The sequence below is a fragment of the Aphelocoma coerulescens genome, chromosome 2 (genome assembly GCF_041296385.1).
Source record: "Aphelocoma coerulescens isolate FSJ_1873_10779 chromosome 2, UR_Acoe_1.0, whole genome shotgun sequence".
Classification (NCBI taxonomy): domain Eukaryota; kingdom Metazoa; phylum Chordata; class Aves; order Passeriformes; family Corvidae; genus Aphelocoma; species Aphelocoma coerulescens.
In genome coordinates, this window is record NC_091015.1 from 136,189,029 (window position 1) to 136,212,692 (window position 23,664).

Genomic DNA, 23,664 nt, shown 5'->3' on the forward strand with positions numbered 1-23,664 from the left:
CAGCCACTGCGCCCAGTTTTGTGTCATCAATGAAACTCCTGAGGAGACATCTGCCCCTTCATCCAAGTAATTGATAAAAAGTTAAACGATATTGGGGCCATTATTAAACCTTGGGGGTCACCACTAGTGACAGGCCTCCAGATAGATCCTGTGCCACTGATTATGAACCTCTGGGATCTGCTGTTCAACCAGGTCTCAACCCACCTCACTGTTCACTCATTCAGTCCACGCTTCCTGAATCTGCCTGTGAGGATGCTGTGCGAGACAGTGTAAAGAGCCTTGCTGAAGTCAAGGTAGCTGATATCCACTGCTCTCCCCTCATCCGGCGAAGTAGATGGTTCATCATAGAAGGTAATTTGATTGGTCAAGCATGATTTACCTTTAGTGAATCTGTGCTTGCTACTTCTGATCACCTTGTCCTTCATGTTGGTAGAGATGGCCTCCAGAATGGGGTGCTCCATTGCCTTTCAAGGGATTGAGGTGAGGCTGACTGTGGTCATTTCCCGGATCCTCATTCTTGCTCTTTTTGAAGACTGGGGTGACATTTACTTTCTTTCAGTCCTCAGGCACCACTCTGATCTCCACAAGCTTTCAGACATGATTGTGAGCAGCCTCACTGTTGTGTCTGCCAGGTCTCTCAGCACTCGTGGATGCATCCTGTTAGGGCCCAGTGACTTGTTGATGTCAAGTTTGGCTAGGTGTTCTCCTCAGTTCTCCTTGACTGAGGAAAAGTCTTCCTTCCAACATTCCATTACTGTACTCTCCTTGATCAGAGATCCCTGAGGGCTGGTCTTGTCAGTGAAGCCCAAAGCAAAGAAGGTATTCAGTACTGCCTTCTCTGTGTCCTGTTACCAAGATCCCCTCTCCATTTAGTAGCAAGCCCACACTATCCTTAGTTTTCCTTCTGTTATTGATGTATTTGAACAAGTCCTGTGTTTTGTCCCTGTTGTCCTTGACCATATTCTTGAAGGGCCCTGGCCTTCCTTGTCCCATTTTTATTTACTCTGACAGCCTCTCTATATTCTTTCCAAGTGGCCTGACCCTGTTTCCATCTCCTGTGTATTTCCTGGCTATGCTTGAGTAATGACAGGCGTTCTTTATTCATCTGCACAGGTCTCTTGATGCCTTTGCCTGATTTCTTGCTCATCGGGATGCATCATCCTTGAGCCTGGAGAAGATGGTCCTTGAATATGAAGTTTCCCTCTTTTTATTAAAGGTCATTAGAGTGATCCTGGAGACTGGGAAACCTTTTCGTTTCTACATTGATTTGGGTTTGTGTTTTATGGCTTCTGTCTTGGTAGGCCTTGGAGACACAAGTAACTGTGACTTCTAGCTCTTCTATCTCTTTTTCATCTACTGGCTGTAGGAGATAAGTGGTGTTTTATTCCCACTTTTTCTCTGAAGTTTGTGGTAATCAAGAAAGTGACTCTAATCTCTAGGAAATTCTTTGGAACTGGGACATTTGGAAATTCTTCTAGAATGTTTCATAAAATTGATGTTCTTTAGTAGAGTTTTGGTTTGTTTTAATTTTAACTTCTATTAAAGACATTTCAGGAAGTGGTGGCTTTGAGAAAATGAGCCCATTGAACAATTAATACTGCACTTAAGGAGGGTTTTTCCTATAGGGCAATTTACACTTGACTGATTTTTTTTACGACTGAATATGTAATGCTTTTGCTATTTACTCCATCACATCTCAAAATATACTTTAGTGATTAAAATGAGAAAGAAATTAAGTTTTGTCTTGGTAATCATAAATGCAGCTGCTTCAAGGAAGGTGTATTATGATGTGGCCTATAAAGTGGGAAGTGTGCTTATCTCTGGCTAGGCAGGGTAAAGGGAGTAAAGACAATATTTTATATTGTGGATGAAGGCAGAGAAACAGTTAAAGAAGACAGAACTTTTTTTGAAGACCATATCCAATTTCAACAGCGCTTGAAGTGTGGGTGTTCATCTGTCAGAAGGATTAACGATGAATTTAAGTTTTTCATCAAAAAGCTGTTCTTGTGGAGTTCTGGATGGCTCTGTCATGCATAGCTTTCATCACTCTTTAAAGAAAATTTTGTTAAAGGTAACTACTTCACAAGCTTGAAGAGTTGATTCAAGCAGCTACTATTGATTGCCTAGCTCTAAACTTTTTAAAGTATCACTATTTCAGTTAAAATATATGCATAAAATATTTTTAACCTTGCGTGGTGAAAAAAATAGAAAAACAGTACAATTCCTTTAACCATGACTGCTGTTTTAAGAGTTGAAAATGTGGGGGGAAGCTTTACGAGAGAATATCTTCTGTTATTCTGAATAGCTATAAGAGTTATAAGAAATGGTAGCTAGACTTGGAGGTAGGAAGTTCTAAAACTGATCAGGTGCCCAAATTTTGCTCCATCATTAGTCTAATTTATTCTAAATTTGTATTTCAGAGTCCAGTTGGCAAAACTATTCTTAATAGCAATTATTTGGCAAATTTGTTAACTTTATGATTTGTTCATCCTAAGAGCTAAATCTACATGTTGTAAGATTTTTGAGGTGACTTAATATCATACAATATATGCAGCAAAGACAAACTGTAGTGGCTTTTATTTTAAAATATTATGGTCTTGTGATTTTGTGGTAGAAGATGAAGCAACTGTACTAAAGTCTATAAGAACGAAGTAGAAGTCTCATGGAGGAAGTATCTTAATCTTCATGTGTTTTTACAATGGGTACAATAGCAAGAAGAACATTTTATGGTGGTGTGACAATTAAAGGGAGGAGAAAAAGAATTCTACAAACTGTCATATAAAACTTCCTGGTTTAAGATTTGAATATTTTCTTATGGAGATTAAAAAAAGTTGTTGTTTATGACACAGAAATAATGGCCTAGGATGGTGAATGGAAAATTCATACTGTTTTCTAAAGTCAGTGGTCTTTGTATCCTTAGGTGGGTTAAAAGATTTATTCTGCCATTATTGTACTGTTTGAGTATTTCTATCAAAATAAATATTGAATTTTGGGAGCCAAAATGTACCCTGTAAATATTTTACTTGCTGGTAATATTAATAATAACAGAAAAAATGCAATCCAATATGTTAAAAACTTCTGAAGAAGAGAAGCAAGAACAGATATTCTAGGATTAAACTGAGTGATAATAAACTCTTTACATAATCATGGTCTTGTATAACCAAGGACATACTTGTTTTTAATGAGTTATCTGATTAATAATTTGAAAACTGCATGTCAAAATCAATAGAAAAATAAATTTTAGCATGTGGAATTTGTCTGTTATATTTGTGTAGTCTTTGGCTGTGTTAAGGAGTTTTCTACCTTTTATCTGTGCCAAAAATTAGTAGACATGATCTCCAGTGTCTGCATGGGAATTTGGATCTGGAAATACTGAATTACTGTTATTTAGATAGCATAGTCTCACTTTATAAAACTTACTCTGAATGTATGATGAAAGACTTGAGGTTCTATCAAGACATGTGTTTCTCTCCTGGAAATATTCTAGTTTCCTAACCTGAGTGTTGGTATTAGAGAGTCAAGTATCTGGAAATTATTTCAGCAGCTATCAGGAAATTCCAAAAGTCAAGCAGAAGTATGGGTACGTTGCACTAGAGCCATGGACCACTTTGAGCAAATCCCAGCTTACTGCAGTAAAAGCTATGCATACACAGCATGGTATGATCTTTTTCAAGAAGAGTGTGTCTTAGTATGCTCTTGAAATAAAGAAACTTGGATTTGCTTTCAGCTGCAAGCTTATTCTTCCGTCTCCCTAAAAGAATAAAAATTAAGGATAAACAACAGTTCATAGTCTTTCTTTGACTTTTCTAAGCATGCCTCTTACTATCATGAATGTCTCTTTTTTGTCAACCTGGCCATAAAATCAAGGAATGACAACCTTACTCTAGTTTTCATAATTTGTGTTTGAATTGTGCATTATTTCAACAAAAGCTGGTTATAGAAAAGGAAGAGGAAATTGCATTCATTTCACATAAACTATTAGTTTAGAGGAAATAAAGCCTTGTTTGAAAGCAGGTTGGATAAAATACCCTTTTGGCTAAGAAAAATGCCCATTACTAAAAAGAAAGCTCACGAGACAGAAAATGCACTTAATTTTGCTTGGAAAATTGAACTAAGCCTTTCAGTTTCATATTTGTGCTTTATTCACTGCAGTGTGGCTGCACATGGTTTCTAAAGGGAATGCTGTGAAGGGATTAAAACTTTTTTTCTCTTGGTGAAAACATTTTTCTTTCTTATGTAACACAAATGCAGCAGACATTTTTTCAAGTCTTACTTTTCAGTCTTCTGCCTCAGTAAAGGAAACTTCAAAAATTCGAAAAAAGCACAGTTTTGTTTTTTTTTAAGAACAAGATACACACCAAATATTTCTAAGAAAATTTCCCTTTCTTGCCTTTCAAATTTCAGACATGGGACATAGAACTGGAGAGATCTGCAGAGTCATGGGCTGAAGCCTGTCTCTGGGAACATGGACCAGCAAGCCTTCTTCCATCAATTGGACAGAATCTGGGGGCACACTGGGGAAGGTAATTTAAGATACTGTTTTATGTAATGTATGAGATTTTTAAAAATCTTAACAAAATTTGCTTGTTACTTAAAGGAACAATGGTAGAAGCTACAACTTTTGAATGATCTAATGCACTGCTACTGGCTTCCCTAGGTACAGACCTCCAACATTTCATGTCCAAGCATGGTATGATGAAGTGAGAGATTTCACATATCCTCATCCTCATGAATGCAACCCATATTGTCCGTACAGATGCTCTGGCCCTGTTTGTACACATTACACACAGGTATGTAGGTGTGCTTGATTTTTATCAGCTATGGGAAAGAATGGCAGAGACTTCCAGCTAGGTTGCTGTCTGACACTTGGAGCACACTAAACTTGCAGTAGAAATCACAGCACAAAAGCCCAACAAGGGCTTACTTACACTCCATAGTTACAAGCACTGGGTATATCAGTCACAAAGTAGGGTTGTCATACAAATCTTTAGATTTCATCCTCATAAATATCAGCAGGATGAGGAAAAAGCTCGTAAACCCCAGTGTTAAACTGAGTGTTACTGCTCAGTGCACTTTGCATAATCTGGATAGTCCTTCCCATAATATGTTGCAGGAACAGCTCATTTAAAAAAAAAAAAAAAAAGTTTTCTTAGGTGAATTCCTCAGATCAAACTAGTTTTTAAGACCTTGTTTTAACTTCAGGAAGATTTTAAAATAGCATAGAGATTATTTACCTCATACTTCTGAATTCTGTGTATCCAGACTGAATTTCTTCTGAGGGCTATCAGCATGTTTTCAGTGGATGGGAAATACATAATCTTCAGATTATACTACAGTCCACCTATAATTTTTGACATAATAATGGAAAACTTAAAAATTATTGCTCTTTAAACACTAATTTTCTGTTTACTGACATAATTTACAATTGTATCTAATTTTAAAGTAGAGTTGCCTCTATGTTCTTATTTACCATTTCTGTGAAAGTACCTGTAATTAAATTTACTATTACATGCAAGATCAATACATATATACAGCTTTTTTGTGGTACTAATTCTTCACAGTACTTGCCTCTTTCAGCTTTTAAATCCTGCTGGATCTACAGATTTGGCTTACCTTGAATGAATACATTTTCAACACCTGTCATATTTGTCTCATTTGAACAATTTAGAGTTCGTCATTCTGATTTTTTTTGAGATATGCAATGAAAGGTGAATAAAGGAGCACAGCCACCTTAGATTGCAGTGACACGAAAGCATATTCATTTAAAATCCGTTAGACTTGGGTCTATTCAGTATATGAGTGATTTTGTTAATGATTTTATCCTTTGTTACCTCTTTTACTGCTGAAAAATTCTGTTGTCTCAGTCAAACCCATCCGAACCCCTCTGGATCTTCAGGTTGTACTTTAGGAACTCCAGCACATGGGAACATAACTTAAAACTCACAATTATCTGTTAATTGTAATTCTAAGAACCAGTTCTTTAGATCCTGTTTTGTAAATGTTTTGCTACACTTTCAAATATATGCTTAGAGTATTTGTATAAAATGAGAGACATATCTTTTCTATCAAGGTAAAGCTTTTCTCTCTAATAAGGGTATAACTGAATGGCCTTTTGACAGTTGTAATTGGGTCACTTGAAGCCATTTATAACAGAGGGGAATACATTGCTTTGGTGATTTGAGTTTTTTATATTGGAGATAGTTTTGATTTTAAGTTGATCATCTTTGGTTTTCATGTTTTCCTCATGTTTTCCTCTTTTCCATAGGTTGTTTGGGCTACAAGTAGCAGAATCGGTTGTGCAATTAATTTGTGTCATAATATGAACATCTGGGGGCAGATTTGGCCAAAAGCAGTTTATCTTGTATGCAATTATTCTCCTAAGTAAGTAGATTGACACCCAAAAATATCTTGAGGGGGTGAGACACTTTATTATAGTCCAGGAAATAATCCACAAGGAAATCAGTCTGGATTTTCTGGTTTTTGTACTGTTATAAAATAGAGCATTGTTCCCAAACAGTCTTTCTCTGCACAAATATTCTTGTGAGTTTTCTGGCCTGTGCTTTAGTACATATACAGCATCAGAGATCTTTATTGTAGTGTGATTATTTTTCTGAAAAATAAATATATCTCCCCACTGTGACATAAAGGAATGTGTAACAGGAAGCCCATGGTTAGGATCAAATTTTATACAATATTCCATCTAGGAGAGTGGAGCCTGCTCTCATGAAGTGGAGGAATTTAGTCTTACGTGCTATGCCAGTCTGAAAAGATCTTACAGCAATTTATGTCAGTTCTTCATTTTTTTTCTTCATGAACTTTTCAGCTATATCCTGTGTATTTGGCGTAGAATCATAGAATCATTTGGATTGTAAAAGACCATTAAGATCATTGACTCCAGCCAGTAATCTAATGCTGGCAAGTCCACCACTAAACCGTGTCCCTGAGTGCCACATCTACGTACCTTTTAAATAGCTCCAGGGCTGGTGACTCCACCACTTCCCTGGGCAGCTTGTTCCAGTGCTTGGCAACCCTTTCAGTGAAAAAATGCTTCCAATCTAAACCTTCACTAGTGCAACTTTAGGCCATTTCCTCTCATCCTATGCTTGTAACTTGGGAATATCAGAAAAATGTTATGGTCTATATGCCTCTGGTTTTCATAATTTATTTGTTGACATATTAAGTACTGTTTAATGTTAATATGCTGATTAATTTTTTGGTATTTTTTTTTTAATTTTTTTTTTAAAGAGGTAACTGGTGGGGTCATGCTCCTTATAAACCTGGCCGCCCCTGTTCTGCATGTCCCCCTAGCTTTGGAGGAGGTTGTAGAGAAAATCTTTGTTACAGAGGTATGTACTATTTCACTGTTACAGCTATAAATGGGAATAGAAATGTCTTTTTTTTTTCTTTTGATTTCTTTCCTCATTGTACTTTAACATAGTGGAATAGAATATATTATGTGTGTGCCCAAAGACCAGTTAGGGCCCTACTTTACTGTGATGAATGGGAGCATGTACTTGTGATATGTGAGGCTGAGCCTCACCAGAGGGAATGGAGTGCACTGAACTCCTGCTGATAAGTGCTGGTTCAGGGATTTTAGTACACAAAGATGGAGACTCATTGTGTGCTCTGTATATGCCTTTCTGTAATTACACTGGAATTCTATGCAGTCATTTGTTTATAGGGAAACATTATCTCAGTGACATTGTCATATGTGGTGTGTGAAAAATCAATAACAAAGCTAGAAGACATTAGTAATTAAAGAAAATGTCAGCTAGGATGATTATTAACTTCTTAAAATTTTTGGAATGCTATTCATATTTTATAGCATTGAAACACAGCATATTATGTAGCTGCTGCTTTTTTTCTACTCTGTGAACAACTCATTTAGCAATTTTTGTTAATAACTTCTGAGATTTCGTATGGACCATATGAAAGCTGCATGTGTATGCCCAAATATCTTCCTTATGGTTCTTGCCTAAGTAAGAAATGTAGATTCAGTTATGAGTGTTTCAGAATTATTTTCACTATGTATGAATAGAAGAGCCTCATTTTCAGGTATATGTTACTATGAATAAGCTTCTTTAATTGCAAGTTATCTATGAACTTGGTAAAACTCAGCCCATGTGTAAGAGAGATTGTTCCATTGGTTTTCTGATGGCATAAAGATACTAAAACAGGAGCATTAAGAGCAGTTTCATACTTCAGTTGTGCTGTTAGTGCTGGGAAAAAGGAGTATATCTTTGCTCACTATCACAAACACACTTGAGGTGTTTTATTAATCTTGAGTTCTCCATCTTAGGAAGCTGTGGAGAGTTTTCCTTGCTTTCTTCCTTTTGTCCACCACTTTTTGAGAACAAAGCCGTATTACCGAAACACAGTAAGGGATTTACATTCCACACTGATTTTTTTTTTTCTGAGAGATTTTTTTTTTTGCCCATTTTCTGAAACAGAGGATTCAGAAAGACCTTATTCCCCCCACGAACCAGAAGAGGAAACCAATGAGATTGAACGTCAGAGATCCAAAGCCCAGGATGCAACTGTGCAAAGCTGGCCAAGAACACATCAACCTTCAGCCTCCACAGGCACTGATGACAGTGAGAAAAATGAAGTAATAAGCACACAGCAAATGTGTAAGGAATTTACCTGATTTGCAAGTTGTCAACAAAATTGAATTATCTAGTATCAAATTCATTGCAGTGAATTTGCTTTTTGCTTGTTTTAGCTCAGATTGTTTCATGTGAAGTAAGGCTAAGAGATCAGTGCAAAGGAACAACTTGCAATAGGTATGGTAAATTTTACAGTTGTCATTTTGAGATTTTTCTCAAAGGCTATATTTGTATGTGAGCTGGAATATTTTCCCTTTTTGTAATCCCAGGATTTAAGACCAAGTTGTATTTAATTCTCTTAGGTATGAATGTCCTGCTGGCTGTTTGGATAGCAAAGCCAAAGTTATTGGAAGTGTACATTATGAAATGGTAAATACTTTTAAATTAGATTTTGTACCAGTAGAGTGTTTAGTGAAATGTCTTTTCTATTGGCATACTAGTTAAAATCGTATTAAGAATGGATTTTGAGGATGTCAGCATTCACCAAAAGTAAAAGCTTACACCAAATGTTTAAGATAGCATCAGATGACCTAAATTTGCATCTGCTTTTCTGTATGTACTGTACAAATGTACTTCACACTTACACATACACAGAAGTAGAATTTTTGTGTCCACATATTTATGTGCAAATATGTGATGGTGCAACTAAAGAGAAGTACAGCAGTTTTTGAGTACGCTTGCATGAACTGTTTCAGTAAGATGGGCCTGCTTGTGTAACCTTAATACTGGCTGAGAGTATATAATTTACTCTGTAGACCGGGAAAACAGTAGAGGAAATAACAGCTACTGTGAAAAAATACGCTGTAAATGAGAATAGTTTATCTTTGAGTAAGGCAAAGTGGTGGTTTATTTGTTTGAAATAACACCTACATAGACCAAGTCACACATAAAGGACTCTCTGCCAAGTTTTTAATGACACACTGTAATTAAAACCTGGTTTTTGTCTGACATGGATCTGCTTTTCCTGCTCTATTTTTCAGCAATCCAGTATTTGTAAAGCTGCCATACATTATGGCATCCTAGACAATGAAGGTGGTTGGGTTGATGTCACTAGGCAAGGCAGGAAAAATTACTTCATCAAGTCTTACAGAAATGGCGTTCAGTCAATTGGGTAAGCTTTTTCTTAAAATTAAAATGTATGAAAAGGTTTTCACCTGTTTTATTTTTATTTCATACAAAATATATCACATTTTTAATAACATTTTGCTATGCTATTTGTCATAAAGAATATGAAAATGCTATAAAAAGGCACATGGGTATAGAGATATTGTATCCATTCTGAAACTTTAGCCAGCATTTAACAGTGGACAGAGAGTTGGCACAATAATAATGCAAAAGAAAGTTAAATAATTTACAGTCACTTGGGCAGTAAGTTAGTGTTTGTAGTTAAATAATCTTAAAATTGGGAGTATTCAGTTAATTAATTGGTAAGAGTATCTATTTGTTGTCGAAAACTAGTACATACTGGAAGATTGTTTTATGCGTTTTGGACATGGGCAGAGCAATCTATGACAATTAAAAAAGCAATAATATTACAAGTTTGTGTTTGTAAATGAGCCTCTTTTAGTGTGCATAGGAACCAAGAGGAAATACATCTTTTCCAGTGTGTTCGGTAATTTCAGCACAGTTCCACAGTCTACATATTACATTTTGCACAAATATTTTGCACTATTTCTGCATTGGCCAGTGATGGAATAATATTCCATACTGTGCAAACTTCATTTGGAGGTGTACTGCACTGCTGAGGTGCCTTCCCTAAGACTGGTATGTGGAAACAGCTCCAAATACTTGTAGACATGCTAAAGGAAAACCCAGAAAAGCAACACATAGAAGTGAAGAATGCTTGGCAGTTTCATATGTAATTATCCAGCGATGTAAAAACATCAGTATTAGTATATTTGAATCTAAGATGTTATTAGTATTTGCAAATTACACTTCACTAGATCATAATGTATTCTTCAGAGCTGTAAATTGCTGTCCTTATTTCTGTCTATAGTTAATATACGTGTAATAGTGGTGTATGTGTAGCTCATAGAAGTAATATTGAGCTGAAAGAAAACAGAATTTTTCTGAGTGAGATATTTGGTTCAGGTGTAAACCCAAGAGTCAAGGAGATAGGTAATCATCAGAGGCTGTGCTCTCACTCTGTGCTGTGCAAACACATGACACGGGCTATGACACCTGTCATCATTTCTCTTTTCTACAGATATGTCTAATCCAGCATAGAGAGGAGCACTGACCTGGTAGACTAAATTCAGTGGCGTATAATTTGGTCTACCTGGGTAGCACTTAAGGCATTGATATTAATCAGCTTCTTTGGATATCCAGTGACCTGACTGTGGTTTGACTTGCCTGCCTAAAAATGAAGATACAGACAAATAGTTCTTTTTTTACTTACTTTGATACAAAGAGGGAAGTAAATCTTGATTATATCAATACTAACGTATTAGGAGCCAGCTTTCTTACAAATGTAGGAGTAGATAACCTGTAAAAAAAGTCTTTAAACTGGAATCAGTTGATTTCCCATCAGTTGAAATCTGTGTTTCTGTGCTATATGAGACAAAACTGTATGAGTGTCCAGCCTAGAGAGTGTATTTAGCACCTATCCTCTGAGAACTGGAACTCGGGGCAAGGTATTTTGGCTATGGAATAAATAGAGATTATTTACCAAAGTTTCAAACTTTCAAAAGGCCCATCAACAAAGCCGGGGATGCCTTGCAGCTACCTGACTCTCACCAGTGTCTGTAGATGGAGCCTTGCATGAACTAGATATCTACTCAAGAATAGATGAAATAAAGTGGATCTCACCTTTTCTGTGTATTGCAAAACAGAATAGAGAGTACAGAAAAGTAAGTGTCAGGGCAGCATAGAGCAAACACCCTAATCTTCAGCTCCTTTGATTTCTTATCAGGTTTGCTAATACAATGTTTTTTCAGCTGTTGGATTTTTTTAGGATAGGTACTGTTCTCAGTATCTCAACAAGCTAGTCAGCAATAGAATACATATTCCTACATCAGTGTTCAACAATGCTAGGGCAACAGAAGTATGAGCTACCTCAGTGAAAACGAATTGGAATCCAATAAATGAGCAATGTGAAATTGATGGGTCATACAAGTAAATAAACCAATGCAGGCAAACAGTGGAGTCCACTGGAGCAATTTGCTCCAAAGGTGAATAGGGAATCATTTCCGTGGTTTGTTTTTCTTTTTTTAATAAGTAACTTTATGGTGCCAAAAGCATCATCAGCTTTGTTACAGATGAAAAATATCAGAATCAGAGGCATATCCCAGGAGTTAAAAGACGAGGAAAACAGAAGATAATGGGAGTAAAATAGAAATGTTCATCAATTTTTAGTGAAGCTACATAACCTATATACCTGATTTTTTATAACAAGAGGAAGCAGATACATCTGGGTGCCAATTAATTACTGAGAAAAAATTACTCTTGCATGTTATACTGAGTTTTTAATGATGCTCATGATAACAGGAGATGCAAGATCCAAGAAAAAAATATGATGAAATGTTTCAGAAAGGCTGTTAGGAGAAACTCTTCTCAGTGTTGGAGCTGTTTATATGAATGAACTTCAGCAGAAAGTGAATGATCTCTTCTTCTTCTGGTAGATGAAAGCTTCTGAGCAACCACATGCTACACTATGAGGGACCAGTATGTTGCATAATTGGTATCTACTGCACATTCTGTTAGCAAATTAAATTCCTGAAAGAGTTTAAAACACATTCCTGTTTTAGAAACAGATTCACTGGGAGTACAAAGTAAATGTGTCATTGCAATAAATAGACTCCCAACTGGGGAGAAGGGGGTGCAGTGAGTAAAAACTGACTGGGGACATTGTCTTGGGTTTATTTCCATATTGTCTAATAAAAATTATTCTAGCTAAAAGAAATCACTGAAATATGTTATTTACTGGTAATTTCTAATATTTGTTCTTTAGAAAATACCAATCTGCTAACTCCTTCACTGTCTCTAAAGTAACAGGTTAGTATTTATTTCTTACAAGCTCAGCACTACTCTTTTTTTTCTAAATAGCACACATTTACTTGTTTCTATTTTATTTTCTTCAGTTCAGGCTATCACCTGTGAAACCACAGTGGAACAGCTATGCCCATTTCAAAAACCAGCCTCACACTGTCCAAGGTAAAATTCATAAAATGTCATTAATTTAAAGTGCTGCTCTATTTTCTGCCATTTACTAATTTAAGTTGTCTTAAGTTGTTGAGAAAGGCGACAACAGTAGCTGTATAAATGAAGTCAGAAATGTTCAAGTGATATTTTAGTCTTTGGTCTTAGTAGAAGGAGGTAAAGATGATCTGCAGGATTTTTCATTAGGAAAGTCTCTTTTTCTTTTACTCATTAAGATCCTCTTGCTAATCTTAGTGAAATCATTAGACTAAAGACTGTGAATAAAAGTGTGTTTTTATTTTTCATTGTCCATTTTTATATATATGCACCTTGGGCAAAGTACACTTTATTTCAATTTATATACCTGTAAAACAGATACAATAGGAGGATAAAATTCAGATATTTATCGTAGAAGTTACCAATTTGCTTGGGAGTTCTGGAGAAACTTGATAAAAAAAAATTGAAATATATCTGGTTAATATGTCTGGTCTGCAGGTTGGCTTTAAATATCTGTGCCATTTCTTTGAAGACTGTGTTTTAACTCTTTGAAAGGCGCCTGTACCGCAATATTTTTACAAAGGAATTCAGTAACAGTTCTTAAAACCATAGATGAGTCAAAGGTAAATACACTGTAGCATGATTTACCACAAATTAAGCTGGAGATATCCACAGGATTACTTTCATAGCAATCCTACAGCCAACACAGGAAACAAGTACAAAGCCAAAACTGCTAGGAAAACATCCCTTCATGTAGCACTTGGGTCCATGGACTTACTTGGTGTTTGGCTATGACTCCTGGCTTTCTAACTGGAAGATGTGAAGACGTAAGGTAAGAAGTGGAACACAGGAATGGATGGGTACAAGCTCATACTTCAATCTTTGTCTATTTTTCTTCATTATTCAAAACTAAAGCTAGCTTCATTAGGAGAAAAATAGGTTTTGTCTTTAGGAAAATTGAAAAAGAAGTACAAGGTTAAAAATTATATCATTCTGATGTGTCAACTTAAGGAACTTCACAAAAGCAGAGATTCATTCAAGATTCTGTGCATGCTCTTAATTCTGAAAATGTAGTCTCAGGAATTACAAGCAGTAATCAGCCATGGCATTGAGTACACAACCTCATTTTCCCCTCTTACTCCTGACTCATAAATCAGCAGGTCTTCAAAAGGCTTCTTTGACTTCTTGCTTCCTTCTGACAAAAGTATGTTTCCTGACTCTATCAACATGCTTTAGTTACCCATCTGGCAAGACTCTAGTATGCCCAAGTGATGTGACTTGCCAAATACCGATTTGAGCCTGGATAACATCTTGGAGAATAGCACTTGCTCAGGGCTGCCCCGTGTAGGGTGGCTCCATTTTTGAAATGAAATAGCTCAGAGTAGTCCTAGAGTTGAGTCATGGTTCTTGCTTGAAGCATATCACAATTAGCAAATAAGATGCTGACACCTTTTGTACTACTCTTAGCTTCCCACATAGTTTTCCTGTGCATTTTGAAGCTATAAAGACATGAATCACAGAGGAAGTTTTCCTCAGAGATTAACAAAATGCAGTTAATAAAGACAGTCTTTGTTTTGGTAGGTTTCTGATCTCCCAGAATCAGCTAGGAATCTCACTACTTTCCAAAGTTTTTCATTCTAACCACAGATGCCAATGCTCACCTTCATTATAAGTTGCTAAATTGGCTTGTATCACCAGTCATCAGTATCATAACAGGTCCTCACTCAGATCAGTCTCTTCTGTGAAGATATCTGACTGCACATTTTGTATAGGGCGCTTAGAATCATATATATTATAGAATAATGAACAGTCTCTCTTCTCACTGAGTTTTCTACTTGCCTCACATGCTGAGCAAGAACACCATCTGCTTATGAAAGAAAAGAAGATCAAACTTGTTAAAGTATGATTTTAAGCACTTCATTATGAACCTTAACACATTAGCAATGCTTTCAACTGTATGGTCAAAGCCTTAAAAACTGACAGCTTTTAAATAGCATTATAGACCCATATGTACAGATAATCAACTTGATTTATACTTACTAATGCTGTCATTGAACATGATATATTAATCCTGATACTCTTTCTAACTGTATGTGGTTTGTTTTTGATCTTTCAGGGTGTATTGTCCTCACAACTGTATGCAGGCAAATCCACACTACGCTCGTGTAATTGGTACACGAATTTATTCTGATGTAAGTATAGGGATTTACATTGTATTATATAATGAGATATAAAATTCTACGAAAAAAATGATAATGTAACTATAAGATAGAATATTGATATACAGTTTTCTTTCATATGCTGATTTTTCACACAGTCTTTTCAAAAGTTCTTTTTCAGAGGCTCTCATTTAAGTTAGCAGTACTCAGCTGCTGAAGATATGGAAAATTATTTGAAAATTCATTGTAGGCTTCACTGGTCTCTGGACCCACTTTCAGTTTTTATCAAAAATCCCACTATTCAACATTAGCAGTGTACTTATTTAAACCCTTTCACTTTAGATCCTGATGCAGCCTTAACTTCTGTCAGACTATACCAAAAAATATTACTCTTAAAATAAATGTCCACAGTCTTCATACTTTGAATATTTCTTATCTGTGTGGATAGCTAAATATTTGCAACAGAGTTTTGATCTCTTTGTATAAAATGTCTCACATTGTCATATTATTTTAACAGACTTTTTTTCTTGTCATTCTGTTTGCTAGTCAAGTTTTTTCCCTGTCTTTTCTACAACATGTTTAGTTCTGAGGTGGGTAGAAAACCTGAAAAGAGATTTCTATTTTATGCCCCTCCTTTGTCATCTGTCTATGGAGAAGCCAGGATGTAGTGGCAGAGAAAGCAGTTCACATTTTTGGCAGTAAACTCTATGGTTTAACGGTCTTGTGGATGCCATAAAGAGTAGTATGGCAACCAGCTGGGTGAGATGATTTCACTACTTTCCAGTTCTTTGAAATGTGTGAAAATAATTTGCAAATATTTACTCATCAGTATTTTGAAACTAACTAATGTTCATTAGATTACCTGAGTGTCTTGTCCTGAAAATGCTCTCGTCCATAAGTAGTGTCACAGGTGTGAATAGTACTTCCACTTTAGAAAGATAATTGATTTGTTGGCTGGATCCTTAATGTGTATAAAAGAGGCTATGAAATGTGTATAAATGTGTATAAAAGAGTCTATGAAAATAGACTCAATGCAAGTGCAGTTTGAGGAAGATGATTTTATTTCAGCTCTGTGATTGCAATTAAGGGCTACAGACAAAGTTTCCCAGTGAGTTAGAAGAGACTGTTGAGGAGAAAGAAGACATGCATGTGTTTAACAGGAGGAAATCTCAGAATATGTATTTACTTCGGCTGGAGAAGTCCCAGGTGACTTTAATTAGTTTTACAGAGTTAAAATTAGAATTTAATTAGTTTAAAATTATTTTAGGTGTACTATCTCATCATTCATCTCCATTGTATAGAAATGTGTGCTTTTAGGAAAAAATGGACATAAATACAGGTTGGAATCCAGAGATGGGAATCTTACCACATGCTGTCAGGGTGGATATTTACACAGAAGGTGCTGTTCTAGATTACGTTTGTAGTAGTATGTAGTACAGAGACTAGAGTGGTAAAGGAGATAGATAGGTATCTGCAGAGCAGAATTAATTTTACTTTTTAGGAGTGTCTACCTAACTTCTTTTGGGGGCTAGAGAGCAACAAATATCTTTTATCTAAAGAGTTTGATGGAGTTGTATAATTTTATACCATTTGAGGGCTTTGGTCATACTGATTTTGTTTCAGTAACTGTATATGGAAATATTCCCTGAAACTTTTGCAAGAGTATTCATAATTCTCTGCTATGATAAAATATAGAGACTATGATGTAGTCCATATTCCTATATGATATGCTATGTAGTCCATAGCTCCATATTCCTATGATGGTATGCTAAAGACACTTGTGATTTAAATGCCTTTGTAGAGTAATGATATGCTGTGGTAGATATTGGTATTTGTGGAGTACCCAAAGAAGGGAAATGAGCAACTTGGTATTCAGATCCTATGACCTGTTAAAAATACTAACAAGTTTAGGAGTGTTCACAACACAGTGATGAAGCACGGCCATATAATGCTGTATGAAATGTTTATACTAACTTAAAAATACTACCTTATATATCCTTTGGAATTTCTTCATCAAAATTAAAGAAACAACCTCAAGTCTTTGAAGTCTTCCAGAAAGTGACCCAAGGGTGCTGATGTAAACCACAAAAAATATGCTGAAATTTGTGATAGACATAGTGAAATCCTGTTTTGCTTAAATCAACAGGAGGCTTATCTTAGTGGTTCAAGGAAGTGTGATCTCGATGACAATAATATTGAACATAGGAAACACTGTGGCATCACTTCTGGAATCTGATTCCATTTAAATGAATGTCTAATAGTCTCATTCCAAGACAAGAACTTCTTGAGAAATAAGGGTAGATAATACTTTCTGAAAAAAATGTATTCTGCATGTGTTTATAAAACGAAATACATATATTCATAGCTATTCTTATAAACTAGTTCATAACTATGAATTTATACTCATTTAATTGTTTGTATATTGAAAATGTATGTGTATTTGTTGTCCAGTCTCATCTGGAGTAGCATCAGAGTATCAGTTTATTTTTCATCTGAAAATAGCCTCTGAACTGGCTTCATCAACCCCAGTCTTCTGACCTCTCCTTTTTCACGTATTCCATGTCTTGCCTTCACTTTTGAAATGTTGAGCATTAGCCCAGCCGTACTTGATTGGTCCACTTGTCATACCAGCCCTAACAATGGCCCCATCCTTTGCTGGAGATGGTTTCCAACAAGTAGTCAGCCTCTTCTGTCAAAATCTACATCCCTTAACTTTTTCTTTCGTTTTTACTTGACTAGAAATTTCAAATAACATGGGAACAGCCAGTATCTTAGCTACCCTCAACTGTAATTATGAAGGTACATCCCTATCTCATGATGTAAAGAGTGTAGCATTTTGGTTACTGTTACAGAGGTGAAAAAGCTGATCTTTCTTTTCCCCAGTTGTACCTCTAGCTTTTTTTTATATCTCTAGTGGGAACTGAAAACAAAGTTACTGCTGTGTTATTGTACTAGGAATGAATAGAATGAATAGTATTCTTCTAGTTCTTGAGTGTAGTTAACTGCCTTGTAAATATCATCTTTTATTTCTTCTGACTGTAATCCTGCATTGCAGAGGCCATTTTTCCCCCTGGGTATTTGAAATTGCACATGATTAGTTACTCCACAGTATGGATAAATAAGGGATGCTATAATCATAACAATAATGCATCTGTTGGTGTTCAGGATATAACAAAAGTTTTACAATCTTGGGAGGAAGAAAAGTACAGAGGGGTTTAAATGGCATTCTTGCTGGCATGTTCTAAAACTGCACCCAGCAGCGTGGAAAAAAACTCTAAAGTATCTTTGCAAAAGATTACTTGCATGAAGTATTTCAGATCTTTACTCCTTTAAATATTGGAACACTGAAAGACTAACTAAATACGAGTGAACCTGGCAAGTCCTGCACTTAGAGTGACAGTAGGAAAATCATTGCTATTTTAAATTCCTGATTTTATATAGCATTGAGATTGCAAAATGGCTGTGATAACGTATAAATTATTCCAGTTATAACTGGAAGAAATGCAGTTTTTGTTTAAATAGTGGCCTGTTTGACCAGCTATTTATATTGACTAAGTTTTTTAAGGTTGCTTGTGGAGAAACCTATTGCATTTAAGACTTTTTCCACCAAAAAGCTTGTCTCCAAGTAGAGATTCACTGTAGCTGGAACTGCACTTTGCTATGCTATGTATTAAAGATTGGGATCTACCTTCTGGAATATTTAAAAAGTTTCATTCTTCTGACAATTTTTAAAATGCTGAAAGAGTAACAGAGTACTGCAAGATTAAATCACTTATTTAAATTAACATTATCAAGATTGTCACTGAGGAATGCTTCTGTGGATATAGTTTATTCTTCATGGGTTCATGAGGGGCATTAGTGACCAGAGAATAGAGGTTTCAGGAAACTGCAGGTGCTGTTAACTTCACAGACACTTTTCATTTTAGACCTCTTATCTTCAGTCTCATGCTCACATTATACCTTTCATCTAACTAGCTTTTAGTATTTACCCATGCCTGGATAGGAAACTGTGATTCTCCCTTTGAATATGGATCATTTCACTGATGTTTGATGTTTTGGCTGATAGATTCTTTCATTTTGAAAGGCTCAAGAATTCAAACGTTCCTGATCTTTGAAAAGAAATAGCCTGAAATAAATTATTTTTACATCATGGTGAAAGTGACCTGAAAGGCAATGTCTGTATTCCTGTAAATTGGCCTAATTCCTATGAAGCAGATTTAAATACTGTAAGACTAATAAAACTAGTCGTGCAATAAATATAATTATTTTATGTTTCCTAAACTTGGTTTAAAGACCTTTATTTGTCTTCTTCTTAAAAATTATGGAATAAAAGGATGACTGCAAAGCTAATCTTTTTCTTCACTCCTCAGATCTCCAGTATCTGCCGGGCAGCAGTGCACGCTGGTGTGGTCCGCAACCAGGGCGGTTATGTTGATGTTATGCCAGTAGACAAAAGAAAAGTCTATGTTGCTTCCTTTCAAAATGGGATATATTCAGAAAGGTACAGAGCCCATTTGCAAAGATTACACTTTACTCTTGACCTCAATAAGGTTCACAGTCTTGCATTGTGTCTGTTTGTACCTGAGGCAGTGCTAGAAGCCAAACAGGCAACAAGGGGTGATTTACAGAGCTTGTGTAACAGCTGTGGTGACTTGGGAGAAGCTGTGGTAGTGGAGCTGCCTGCCTCCTCTAAGCTCATAAAACATTGCCCTGAAAAGCTGCTTATGAAATAAAGTAAACCTCTTGTTTGCTTTGCTGGTTCTGTAGCAACTAACACAATATTTGATAAGAAAATTGCCTTTACATCCTTAGGGATTTTTTAAAAATTAACATTAATGATGCAGTTTCATTGGTTCCTGATGAACTGTTCATTAGTGATTTACATGGTATCGAACCAGTGATCCTGAATCATACTTAATAGTCACAAACATGAAAATTCACAATCATTGAAACTTTTTTTTTAATAATTTGTTAACAGTGTTTTTCTGAAAGACATGGAGATGCTGTGAAAGTTCACTAGTTGTATTGAGTGTATTTGTGCATTGTATGATGATAACACATGGCTATATGTTGCAGATTAAATTTAATCCCTGAAAGGGTTCTCCAAGTTCTAAAGGAAGAAAGAGAAATTACTTTAAAACATTGTACCACTCTTCTCATCCTCTAAAGCTAAGAATGTTTCTTAGACTAAAAATGATTGTTACCTAACCCAGACTATAGTCTTTCTGAGAAATTGGAGTGGGAAAAAACTTCAAAAAGTTTCTTTAGAAAACCCAGAAGTAGGAAAATATTGAGTATTTTTGTCTTGCTTTTAATTGGGGGTAGGGGAATGTCTGCTCTCTTTCTCTCAGACCTTTCAAAAAATCTGGAAGCTTGTAAAATACAGATTTTCTTTACTCAATGGATGACTTACTTTACCTATTTTTTTACTTTTCTCTGTGATCACCCAGTTTCCTTAGAGTGCCTCCTTACTGACACTTTTGCTCTCCATGTAAATCTTTTTGAGTAGAGATGCAGACAGGAAGAATGTTGCAAATTTGATCATTATTTATACTTTATATTTAATATATGTATTATATAATATCTATAAATATACATTTTAAAATATGTATAAATACACATATATTTACACATAAATCATCTTGGTAAAGTCTGGGAGGTCAGCACTTTGGAGAAGAGTCCCATTCAAGTTTTCTGTGAAGCAGAAGAAGATGAATTCTAATGCTGTTGCAGCCAACCTGTTCCATTGTGCCTTTCCTTGCTTTCACCTCCATTTCCCTTTCCTTCCCAGATAATCTTCAGATAGGGTTTGCTAAAGAAAAAACAATGGATCATTAAATAGGACATGCTGGTCCAACTTAAGGCAAAAATACTTATCCTATCAAAATTTCATTGGAGTTGGGTGTTTTTGTTTCTTTTGTTTTGAAGCCAGATATTTATCCATTCAGAAGGAATTCCCTTTGTTTTTCTTAGATGTTAGGTCTCTGTAGAAATCTACGCTTCGTTGTATAAGCAACTAGCAAACAAGTAATCTCTTGGGTCTGCAAGTTCTCTCCAAGTACAGTTGCTAGAATAGTAAGCACAAGATGTATGTTTTCTCTATTTCCAAAACACTATTTATATTTTGCTTCAATTCCTTACACTAGAATCTAGAATCCCTCATCACAAAGGATTATTTCATTTTTTTTATGTTGTGATTTGTTCCTAATAAGCTGTTAGGGGAAAAAAAATCTGAAATTTATGTAGTTTTTATTTGCAGCAGTTTTAAAGAAATCCTAGATAGCTAAATTTATGAGTTGTCACAAGAAATGCTGCAGGATACTAGAATTAAAAATTAAAATTTAAAAAAGTTGTTACTGGAGTGTTACAGTCTTAAAAATAACATAAGCAATGTTTTTATGTTCCAGTTTACAGAATCCTCCAGGAAGCAAGGCTTTCAGAGTATTTGCCGTTGTTTGAATCTAGCAAGTAAAACATAAAACAGGCAAGTGAAACAAGAGCACTTGGAAAAGATTAATACAGGCCATTTCTTGTAATTCCTAAAATTTGTATAAAGCTGTAACATTATTGTACAGAAGATGTATACTGCTTTCCACCAAAAAGTTTAAATTACGTATAAATCTTAATGGAAAAAATCTGTAAAAATAAACATGGGAGAAAAATTCATTTGAAAATCTGTAATGATATATAAGAACACTTTGAATCCTGTGTTAAATATTGCTATATTTTCTTAGCAGTTACTCCTATACAGTTAATTCAAAGCTCACAAATGTTCTTTGTTTTCTTCATATGAATATATTATTATATGGTGCTTTATATATGCCACTAACAGTAACCTTAAAACTATGCCTTAGGGAGGCCTGAGTTTTTATTTTCAATGTATATAAAAGAAGTCATCCCAATATTTTGATAAATAAATCATGCCTTAAAGTAAAATAAAAGCATATATATCTTTTTGATGATTTATAGTAGCATTAGCCATGCAAGCATAAATGAAGATCTAGATTGTTCTCAATTTCACACTAACCATAACAAGTAAAAATACCTATTTTGAAGTAAAATGGGAAATACAAAATATAGGAAGAAGCCCTGGTTCATGTTAGCATGTTTTCCTCCAAAAAATATTTTTAAGAGACTGGGCCATTCATGTCTATTATTTCTTAAATAGATTAATAAAATATTTATTGGATGCTGGTAAGCTCTTTAGTTCAAATAACCATAATTCATTATGGTTCAGTCCTTCACAGATATTCCACTGTCTTGGGATGGGTGTGTGAGAAACAGACATATATAAACTTGAAGGATCTGATAAAATTGTTGTATTGAGAAATGCAGTAACCTGAAATTAAGGAATAAACCTGCAGTTCTGCACAGACACATGCTTTATTTTTGCCATGTGATTATTTCAATTTATGTAAGTTTGGGTCCAGAAAAAATGTAGAATTGTACACATACATAAAAATTTGCAAGCTTATAGCCTTGAGCTATAAATGTTATCAAAATACTACACATTAATATGAGGGTAAATGTTCAAAAAAACCAAAGAAAATGGTAACAAAGGCTAACCTTGCTCCTTGTGACCTGGCAAATACTCCTGCAGGCCAGGAAGTATAGTGGTATGAAGCCCAATGACAATTACGTCATTTGTTGCTTCACAATTTTAAAGAATTCATTTATGGTGAACAGCTTGGTGCATTAATTTTACCATATTATGGTATATGAAGAACATGTAGTGGTGATACTATATTTCTTTCTATGAAAAGTGTATTGGTGCTTTTAAGACTGAAAAGCTGTTAAACTTTATTTTTGATGTATTTTGTTTCTGTTGTTGAATTTATTTCACTCCAACTTGTAAACTTATTCATATTCTTCATTTTTCAGAATAGTATATTCTGCCTTCTCTTTTGCTACATGTACTACCTCATGTAGTTAGGCAAGCTTTGTTAGTTTTTTTAATCTGTTTTGAATAAAATTAATTTACATTGTAAGAATACCTTTTACGGCTTTTATTTTTTGTTTGTCCTGATTCAAGAGAAAAAAATTAACAGCCACCCAAAATGTATGTCTTTCTTTGGTTTTCTGACCTGAATAGTGCAAGCAGCCATAGTCTGAGGTTCTAAAAGCTGTAAAGGCATTTTAGACACAAAACTTCCACTAATTGCATCAGAAGTCTTATGGATAAATCTCATTTTTTGACCAGGATCAAATTGATGAGAGAAACAAAGAGTCTTTTATATATAACCCTTTTTTTTCTGTAAGTGGTGACCACTGAAAGAAGCTTTCATATAAATTTTGCAATAGTGGCATTAACCATTTCTCAGGATTGAAACCCAAGTGCAAATAGACTTCGACTGTGATGAATCTCCAAGTCAGTCAAAGGTTTGAGATAGACTTGCACCACCTTTTCTTAAAAGCACCAAAGCAGTAACACAGAAAGGTCTTGCAGTACCTGCAGTTGGGATTATCAGAACATAAATGCAGTAAGGCCACCCCTGAAATTAAGGACACACAGAACTACTGAGGGAGGCATTCAGAACAAAACGTTTTGACTGCAACAGCAGTGTCCCTTTCCAAAAAGGCAGGATGCTTCCTTGCAACCTGGCCTTGCCATCCAGCAGCTCTCCATGTCTCCTGCCTGGCATCTGATCCCCAGCAGTCTCCTCAGAACCCCTGGTAAGCCTGTGAGGTGCTGTGAAGTTTGGGTCCATGCACCAGGCAGGAGAGCATTTCCCTTCCTGTGGGCAGTGCCGAGCCTGCGGGGAGGA

General features: G+C 35.5%; 1 protein-coding gene across 2 annotated transcripts in view; it reads left to right on the forward strand.

Annotated features, from left to right (window-relative positions):
* Positions 1 to 22,839, forward strand: part of CRISPLD1 (cysteine rich secretory protein LCCL domain containing 1) — a 38,016-nt gene extending 15,177 nt beyond the window's left edge. For both annotated transcript variants that reach the window (XM_069004967.1, XM_069004968.1), the window contains 13 exons: positions 4,405 to 4,523; positions 4,658 to 4,790; positions 6,266 to 6,381; positions 7,246 to 7,346; positions 8,451 to 8,630; positions 8,723 to 8,783; positions 8,909 to 8,975; positions 9,587 to 9,717; positions 12,556 to 12,599; positions 12,686 to 12,758; positions 14,857 to 14,932; positions 19,270 to 19,400; positions 21,307 to 22,839. In XM_069004967.1, the coding sequence (XP_068861068.1) occupies positions 4,405 to 4,523; positions 4,658 to 4,790; positions 6,266 to 6,381; positions 7,246 to 7,346; positions 8,451 to 8,630; positions 8,723 to 8,783; positions 8,909 to 8,975; positions 9,587 to 9,717; positions 12,556 to 12,599; positions 12,686 to 12,758; positions 14,857 to 14,932; positions 19,270 to 19,400; positions 21,307 to 21,358 (1,284 nt within the window). In that variant the 3' untranslated portion in view covers positions 21,359 to 22,839. The remainder of the gene's footprint in view (positions 1 to 4,404; positions 4,524 to 4,657; positions 4,791 to 6,265; positions 6,382 to 7,245; positions 7,347 to 8,450; positions 8,631 to 8,722; positions 8,784 to 8,908; positions 8,976 to 9,586; positions 9,718 to 12,555; positions 12,600 to 12,685; positions 12,759 to 14,856; positions 14,933 to 19,269; positions 19,401 to 21,306) is intronic.
* The last annotated feature ends 825 nt before the right edge of the window (positions 22,840 to 23,664 follow it).